Source organism: Physella acuta, unplaced genomic scaffold (genome assembly GCF_028476545.2).
Source record: "Physella acuta isolate Inbredline_101_S28 unplaced genomic scaffold, ASM2847654v3 ptg000515l, whole genome shotgun sequence".
Taxonomy (NCBI): domain Eukaryota; kingdom Metazoa; phylum Mollusca; class Gastropoda; family Physidae; genus Physella; species Physella acuta.
The window spans coordinates 530,015-539,070 of record NW_026732034.1 but is presented as its reverse complement, the minus strand read 5'-3'; the positions used below and the strand labels follow the sequence as shown (position 1 = coordinate 539,070).

Sequence of the window (9,056 nt, the reverse complement as noted above, 5' to 3'; positions counted from 1 at the left end):
TATATAACTTCATTGAAGTTTGATATTTTGTTGTAGTCACACCAATAAAATGATATTTAGGCCTATTGTAAAGGTGACTAAAACACTTGATAACTAAAACACAAGCTTTTTTAAAATAAAGATATAATTTTATAGAAAAATAAACTTAAACAAATCATTTGTTGTAAATAAACTAAATCAAATTACAATCTCAGATTAATAATATATTCAGGTAAAAAGAGATTTCAAAAAGATATGTAAAATAAATATGATTATTATTTTGAAAACTCACAAAATCACTCAAGCTATTTTATACAAGCTGCCAATTTTTGTACAAGTAGGGCTTATATTTTTATACAATTATGAGTATCAATATATAAATCAATGATAAAATGTAGATTACATAAAAATGTGAAAAATAAGGCTAAAAGAGTTTTTTGAGCCCATTGCACAGCTATTTAAGGTCATTTGAGTTAATTTTTAGCCTTTTTAAGGTCATGGTGTCACTCCAGTCAGCCTAGACTAGGTGGCAGAAGCTTCTTCTGGCTAGTCACTTCATATATATATATATATATATATATATATATATATATATATATATATATATATATATATATATATATATATATATATATATATATATATATATCACGTAGTGGATAGGGCATGCTCACTCAAGGAACAATTTATAAATAGCTTAAACGAATAATAAAATACAATGTATAGAAATTTTTGTTTTGTTTTATGAAAATACATCTAAGTGGTATGAATTTTACCCTGAGATTACATAAATGTTAAATTATTGGTTTTGCATCAAGAATTTTTTACATTGAATATGTGATCACTAAAGTATCATAAACAAAATTAACTTATTTCACACACAAAAATAAAACAAAACCCTTATCCCCTGTTCACTGTAGATACTTTGCAGATGTGTCCTTCAAATGTTAATGTACTAGAAAAATACCCCAGGCAAGTTCCACACTTTGCCACCTGTAGTGACCTTTTATTTTCTTCAACTTTTTCATTAAGAAATGTCTTTAGTCTAGGAGGAACATATGACACGATTAAAAAATCTTGCTGTGATTGGATGATTACATTGACAGCTAACACAACCAAGGATGGAATTTCAGCCCCTTTGCTAGATAGTGCAGAATCTGATGGGTCATAAAAAGCTTTAGAATTTTTCCACAAATTTTTCCTAGTTGTCCGTAACTCCAGATTTCTCATAATGGCATCAAGTCCTTGCATGCATATATTATAAGGTGGACCGATCAAATTGACATTATTTGTTATGTTTAAAAATTTAAGATTTTTAAGCTGGATCAGTGAAGTCGGCAACACTATTAAATGATTGGATTCAAGATTCACGTTTTCTAAGCTGTATAAACATCCAATAAAATTCGGGAGAAGCTGAAATTTATTATGAGACAAATCCAAATTCTGTAAGTGTTTCAGGTAAACAAAGGACCAGGGGATACTGGTCAAGCCACATCCGGTCATCTGTAAGCTGACCAGGTGGGTCAGTCGGCCAATGTTGAGTGGGATCTCTAACGTTGCTTGTCTGGGTGCATTATCAGTGACTGACAATGTCAAGCTAACAGTAGTCACATTCTGCAACCCATCAAGGGGGTGACTGTTTACAAACAAAACAAAGGCTTCAAAGGAATCAAACTGCTGAGGGTACCTGATGTTCCAGATGTTCTGAAATCTTCTGACCAATCTTAATATCCAAAAGAAAAGTCTTCCTCTTTCCATCCTAGGCTTATCTGCAGATTACAATAGAGTATTGAGTGTGATTTTTCAGTCAGCCTGCAAGAAGTGAGCCTTCAAACCAAAAAGAAAATGGACGTCAACCTATTATTGGTCAAAATATTATCAGCCCAAAAGCAAATAACAAAATAGACGCCATCCAACTATCCATCAATATATTTCCAGCCAGTCTCAAGCCCACAACCATGTCTTATCATCCCATAGCTGCCAGGCTACTAATCTACATACAGCCTGCTAGCTCTCAACAAAAATGACGCCTGCTTATAAATCATCGTTTTACCAGCCCACACGTCCACAATCAAGATGCCGCCTACTATTTATTAATATATTACAAGCCCAAATACCAAGACAACAGCCCGTCAACAAACCTGCCACAAACTAATTAGCCAACAGCTTTCCAGTTGGTTCACTAGCCCACATGCATCCCGCACTATCTGCGATCAGCAGCCATCTGCTAATCACTCCCCAATCAGTAATGAATCCGCAATATATCCACAACCCGACAACACTTCAGTAACTAGTCTCATTGACAATACCTACTAGAAACCAGCACAACCCGAAGAAAGCCAACCAGCCAACAACAAACAGCAAACTAACCAGAAATTGTTATCCCAATAACGACTACAAACCCAATATTCTAGCACCCAGAGCAATAACAGACAAGCCCACCATCTGCTAGCACACTAGCTAACAAGCAACCAGGCCATTAACTAACAAAGATATGTGCACAACTAATTAAAAACAGAACTGTGTACACTTAATTAACACAGTGGTCAATAAAAGAACTGTTTACGTCTAATAAACATGTTGGCTAAAAACATAACTGTACACATGAAAGTGACACAGTGGCCGAATGCAGATCTCTGTATACCCAACAAAGTGGTCCCAAGAAAAACTGCACACATAACTGACTCAGTGATCCAAAGCATAACTGTACACATAACTGACAAAGTGGCCACAAAGCATAACTACACATAACTGACAAAGTGGCCCCAAAGCTTAACTACACATAACTGACAAAGTGGCCCCAAAGCATAACTACACATAACTGACAAAGTGGCCCCAAAGCTTAACTACACATAACTGACAAAGTGGCCCCAAAGCATAACTACACATAACTGACACAGTGGCCCAAAGCATAACTGTACACATAATTGACCCAGTGGCCCCAAAGCTTAACTACACATAACTGACAAAGTGGCCCCAAAGCTTAACTACACATAACTGACAAAGTGGCCCCAAAGCATAACTACACATAACTGACAAAGTGGCCACAAAGCATAACTGTACACATATCATTGACACCAGTGGCCCAAAACTGAAATGTACAGTCATGAAACAAGAAATAGTCAGCTTCACATGATCTTGATAACTCAGCTAGACCATATCTAACTTGACACTTAGTATAATTCTAGCAACTAAATTTTGAAATTTTCTTTGCATCTAACACTTGAGTTTTCAAGGGGTCTATTATATCGCAATACATCAGTATGCTTATAAATAATATTTGTCTTATATTTCACATTCTAGACTTTAACTAAGAACATTAATACCAATCTAATATTCGTTGTTTGTCAGATTTAATTAATTCTAATGTTATAACTTAAAATAAATTATTAATGTTACTTGCTTTTTGAGGATGATTAAAAAAGCTATAAACTATAAAGTAATATTTATAATATATAATATATAGGCCTATTTGTACTATTTTTCTTTATTATTATTTACCCATTGGTCAATGACAGTAAATGTATATGTATGTATATATAAATATATAATATATATGAATATGTATATAATATAATGTATATATATGTGTGTATACATATACATACTAATTTTACTATGTATCTGTGTATACACGGGTGTGTGTGTGTTAGGGCTGTCATATGTGTAAACATTAGTATTAATAGTTAGTATTTATTTAGGCAATTTATTTTGAATTTAGGGCTGCCATTATTAATTATTATCACCATGTGTTACTGTTAGTCTGTTAGTATATATATTATATAGTATAGGCCTACTAACTATTAATAATTAATTTTAATAGTTAAGCTATTTTTAGTATTTTAGTATTTATTATTATTATTTATTATTATTTAATATTAGGCCTAATAACTTTCATGGCAAACTATAATTACTATTATTACTGATATAGATTTTTTATTTTTTTACAAGAATCTAGATCTAGATCTAGTACTTAGCAACATCATTACTAACATTTTTCACATAATCACAAAACACTGACAGCGTGACAGAATTCTAATTTTAGCAACTGATTATTCCCACCGGATGTTTACGAACTACTGATCTGTGAGTGGACAAGAAGAAAAAAGAAAAAAAGTAATGATAATTTAGATCTCTTAGTTTATTTTATAAGATTAAAAATCTAGACCTCTAGCTAGACTAGATTGTAGATCCAGAATCTAGATCTAGTATTTGAAATTACAGACTTCTGTATTAGATCTTAATTTAGATCTAGAATATCTGTTTGAACTGTTCAGTAAGGGTTTTACACTGACTTTAATAAATTAATAATGGACACGAGCGAGAAAACTCTCAAAGGTATTTGAGAGGTGTATAAATTAGTTTAAAAATCAGACACGGCGTAGTTACAATTAATATGGTTATAAAATCCTGTCTGTCTGGTTTATTTCGGACTTTACTAAAGATTGGGTCTATTTGATGTTTTAAAAATTTTCGGTAACTAATTGAAAATTTAAAAACAAGCCAAAACAATTTGGTTTTCACGTGTAATGGAGACATAAACAATGGCATCCTGCTATTGGATAGGCCGCCATTGATTTTATTGTACACATTGTAAGCTAAAAATAGAAAACTATGTCATGGGGTTTTTAATTTGCATAGTTATTTAAAAACTTGATCTGCAAAGTTTTGTAAACAAATAGTTATCGATCACTAAGTTACTGTACAGCCAATCAATATTTGTCTTACGAAAGTGAAACATCCGGTTTTAACTTAGGCTGGATGAAAATAAATAGAAATGTAGCCTTAAACTCAACAAATTATTTTCAAGTTCTCTGGATTTGCAACTTTTATAGCATTTATTCTAAAAATATAAAATTTCTAAATTAATTTTAGGCTTAAGTTTTTATTTTTTTATTTTTTTTTACGGTCTAAATCTAAAAAGCACGTTTTTATTCCATGTCAACAATATTATGGATGGAATCTCGTCAACTCGCTCGCCTCCATTTAAAATTATCCTAATTTTAAATTTAGTAATTTTGATCTTAAGTTAACAGTTAACACTTTAACACTACACACTACACTACACAGTAACACTCACACTGGAGATCTAGGCCTGACTACTTTATTACTTGACTTGACTTACTACTTAACTTACTACTAATTACTGATCTAGTCTTATTTGCCTTACTTCTTACTAGAATCTAGTTACAGTAGTTACACTTAACAAAGTTAACACTTACTACACTTAGGACTTACGCCTACCTATACACTAGTCTTAGACTAGTCTAGCTCGTAACTAGATCTAGACTAGTATCTACTAGTTAGCTAGTACTACTATAGTACTAGTACTATGTCTAGTATCTCTAGATTTTGTATAGTTATTTATTAGTTAAGTATAGCTAGTCTCATAATGGGAGTTGAATAGAGGCGAGTGAGTTGACGAGAATCCTTCCATCATAAGCATGTTGACATTTTGTTGTATTGACATGGAATAAAAATGTGCTTTTTTAGATTTAGACTGTAAATATAATAAAAAAATAAAAACTTTAGCTTAAAATTAATTTAGAAATTTTAGGCCCTATATTTTTAGAATAAATGCTTTAAAAGTTGCAAATCCAGTGAACTTGAAATTAATTTGTTGATTTTAAAGCTACATTTCTATTTATTTTCATCAAGCCTAAGTTATAACACTTTATAACAGTATGTTTCACTTTCGTAATTCACATATTGATTGGCTGTACAGGAACTCCGTGATTGATAATTATTTGTCTACAAAACTATGCAGATAAAGTTTTTAAATATCAATGCAAATTTAAACCCCATGACCTAGTTTTTCTATTTTTAGCTTACAATTTGTACAAAAAAATTTATGGCAGCCTCTCGAATAGCAGGATGCCATTGTTTATGTCACTATTACATGTGAAAACCAAATTGTTTTTTGCTTTTTTAAAATTTTTATTCAGTTACCAAAAATATTAAAAACATCTAATACATCCAATCTTTAGTAAAGTCCGAAAAAAAAAAAACCCCACCCCAGACAGACAGTATTTTAACACCATAGTAATTGTAAATATGCCTTGCATTTTTAAAATTAATTAATGGGCCTCTCGAATACTTTCTCCCTCGCGTCCATTACCTTCCCTGACCCGTCTTTTTATGAGCACTTTTTAGTTCGTTTTTTTCAGTGTCTCGGCACTGTTGTTAAAAATAGCATTCGCTCAACACCATACGGGTAACTCTGTTTGGCGTCTGCTACATGTGATAGATCATTAAATGGCCGACAAGCTGATAAAAAATTATTGCGACCGGATGCAATTTACGTGGAAGCTGAGCTAGATTTAGCAAAAGACAGCTATATTTGTATAAAATATCAATATTTATACTTAAACTTACATGGATATTTTTATACCTGCAGTTCAGCTGTCCATTTATCTTTTAAAATGTATCTTTAGGGGGGGGGGGGGGTCGGCGTGGTCGAGTCGGTAAAGCTCATGGTTGCTAAACCGAAAAGTCTTGAGTTAGAACCCTTGGGCAGATGAGGCTCGTTAGCTGGGGACATCCACTCTTCTAGGAGAGAAAACTCCAAAATCAAACAACTGCTGCCTTGTAGTTTGTTCTTGGTTGGACAAAGGCTATGGAAGCAAATCCAAAAAGAAAAGCAGGCTGAAATCAGAGTCAATGGCCTCAATGGCGCATAACCAGTTGACACGTAATCCTTAATTGTGATGGAAGCATGGTCGAGTCGGCAAAGCTCATGGTTGATAAATTCGAAAAAAGTCTCGAGTTCAAACCCTCTGGCAGATAAGGCTCGATCCCTTCCAACACTAAAAATTAAGTGTTGTCCCCGGGAAGGGTCGCTACGCCTCAGGGGGGGTGACACCCGACTTCGCTACGCCACTGATACCATTACACCACAACCTTGATCATAGAACTATCAGTGTCATATTACCCTCTTGACTTAAGTAAAATGTTCTAGCCCTGGGATCAACCACACACACTGTATAACAAAACAAACTATGATTTTATTACTCCTCAAAATTAATTAATTATTCAAATTATTTTTACAGAATTAAATCGGCAAACTTTACTAGTTTCTTTTGCACATAGCCTTTGTATATTTTAGTGTAACATTTACGGATGTATTATTTTTTTTTTGCAGCAGAACAGACTCCCTGATATTTGTACCAGATGACTATAACAATGAATGGGACCAACAAAAGGAACAATGACCCTTGGGTCCCGTTACCTGATGTTATAGATGACGACGATACCTCAGTGTTACCTTCACTCCCTAATGACCCCTTGCACGAAATGATTGACTCTGAGAAATACATTCAGACATTAGGTAACTAATAGGAAAATTATTTTAATTAAATTTCCACTTTAAGTAAGTATTAGCTATAATAAAATGTTAAACAAACTTGTAGCAAGTATATTAGTACTTACAAATGTGTATTCTATATAAACTAGTATACAAGGTCTATGTTATTTTAAGTATGTTTTGATCCATATACAAATTGAAACTAGGTTTAATCCATATACAAATTGAAACTAAAAAATGTCAACCAGTGGCATGCAGTGGGATTTCCAACTGTGGATCAGCCAGGGCTGACAAAAAAATAAAAAACACATTTCAATAAAAACAAGAGTTTCAACATTCAACATAGATATAGGGATAGATAGTCACCTCTCTGCCACAATGTTACATATTGTGTTATATTATAAACTTGACAAAATTTTGTAAACTTAAGGACTTATGGAACTAGCTTAGTGCCTATAGTCCACTGACTGCAAGTCACTGCTGTCAATTGATACATTTTGTATAAAAATTTATGATAGCAATAAAAATTTTTTTTTCAGAAACAAAGTTGAAAAAGATCATGAAGTCAAAGAAGGGAGGTGAACCATCATCAAGGGAAATAATTTCCTCACTAGCTCTGTTCCATGAAGACCAGATGAAGCGCTACATCGAGGAGAGCACCACCAGCAGTTTTAACAGTATGAACATTGACGAGCAAATTGCCCAGATATCATTTGTGCAAAGGAAACTTCACCCAGAGAAACAGCCGCTCAACGCAGAGGAGATCCTAGAGCTTGTGAGAGCTGATATCTTGGCCCGGACTTACGAGGAATGTTTCAACGAGGAAATTTCTAGAGTCACAGAAGCTTCCAGTGAATCCAGTGGTGGTGGTTCTATAACACCCACAACAACAAATGTTACAAACCAGGAAGACAGTCATGAAGCTGTACAAATGGCATTAAGCTCGTCAGAAAATTTGAATGGTGAGGGTACACAGCCCACTGAAAATTGGGCAAACTTTGAACAAATGAATAATGACTTAGATTCAACATAATTATTTTGTGTGGTCAGTCAAGTTTATTAATTTATATATTACATTTTTCTTATGTCTAACGGGATAGAAAAAAAATTAAATGACAGTCAAGTAGTGGAAAATTTGTGTTTTTTCATGTATTCAATAAAATGAAGGAAATGATAGTTTAGCCTTACACATCATACATTCATATAAATGGTATCATGAATAACAAAAATCTTACCCTTAAGGGTTAAGTCTACGGTTAGGCTACTGCTAAGGTTTGTTTGAGGCTAGAGCTTGTGCCAATGTATCATTATTGGTATGACTAAGGCAACATTTGTTGATGCTTCTAGCCATTACCTGTCATGTGGGGTAAACAAGGTTACAGCTGATCCAGTGTAAAGTCCAGCCATACTATCACTAGCACATGCAAGGTGTAGGGTTAAGCAAAAACAGGGCTGATAACTTTGATTTATGGTCCCTGGCAGTAGAGGGTTTAAATATACTTTTCCAACAAACTTAACTACAGGCCACACCATTCCTGCATCCCCTATCTCTTTTACACTTAGCCAGTTTTTGGTTCCTCGTTATATTTAGAGCTCTGATGTACCTTTTGAACCTGACGGTCTATGGGGCAAGTGAAGTAGAGTTCATCTGTTTCTGTGACCTCGGCATATGAAGGGTTAGTGTGCTCAGCCGTGTATGTTCTACTTTCCCTAACATGAGTTAGGTACACATCAGAGCCGGGTGGACTAGCGCTCTACTACTAGGCCACACCGT

General features: G+C 33.8%; 2 protein-coding genes across 8 annotated transcripts; one reads left to right on the top strand and one right to left on the bottom strand.

Moving 5' to 3' along the window:
• Positions 1 to 642: 642 nt before the first annotated feature.
• LOC131944926 (uncharacterized) lies at positions 643 to 4,896 on the bottom strand. Of its 2 annotated transcripts, none has more exons than XM_059305823.1 (2): positions 4,504 to 4,896; positions 643 to 1,748 (listed from the first exon to the last, which is right to left on the bottom strand). In XM_059305823.1, exon 2 carries the CDS (start codon positions 1,735 to 1,737, stop codon positions 880 to 882), a length of 858 nt encoding a protein of 285 aa, XP_059161806.1. In that variant the 5' UTR covers positions 1,738 to 1,748; positions 4,504 to 4,896; the 3' UTR covers positions 643 to 879. The 2 variants fall into 2 exon arrangements, with proteins under 2 accessions (XP_059161806.1, XP_059161805.1); XM_059305822.1 differs by lacking the exon at positions 4,504 to 4,896 and adding an exon at positions 3,973 to 4,015.
• Positions 4,043 to 8,410, top strand: LOC131944927 (uncharacterized). Of its 6 annotated transcripts, XM_059305827.1 has the most exons (4): positions 4,912 to 5,481; positions 5,638 to 5,661; positions 7,121 to 7,306; positions 7,822 to 8,410. In XM_059305827.1, exons 3-4 carry the CDS (start codon positions 7,150 to 7,152, stop codon positions 8,313 to 8,315), a joined length of 651 nt encoding a protein of 216 aa, XP_059161810.1. In that variant the 5' UTR covers positions 4,912 to 5,481; positions 5,638 to 5,661; positions 7,121 to 7,149; the 3' UTR covers positions 8,316 to 8,410. The 6 variants fall into 6 exon arrangements, with proteins under 6 accessions (XP_059161809.1, XP_059161808.1, XP_059161812.1 ...); XM_059305826.1 differs by lacking the exons at positions 4,912 to 5,481; positions 5,638 to 5,661 and adding an exon at positions 4,043 to 4,095; XM_059305825.1 differs by lacking the exons at positions 4,912 to 5,481; positions 5,638 to 5,661 and adding an exon at positions 4,143 to 4,255 and having other exon boundaries at positions 7,124 to 7,306.
• Positions 8,411 to 9,056: the final 646 nt, after the last annotated feature.

What these genes read in the sequence shown, in the direction of transcription:
- LOC131944926 (XM_059305823.1), bottom strand. Translation starts at nt 1,737, where the DNA reads ATGGAAAGAGGAAGACTTTTCTTTTGGATATTAAGATTGGTCAGAAGA.
- LOC131944927 (XM_059305826.1), top strand. Translation starts at nt 7,150, where the DNA reads ATGACTATAACAATGAATGGGACCAACAAAAGGAACAATGACCCTTGG. An exon ending in GAAATACATTCAGACATTAG is followed by an intron (nt 7,307 to 7,821) that starts GTAACTAATAGG and finishes TTTTTTTTTCAG; the next exon opens with AAACAAAGTTGAAAAAGATC.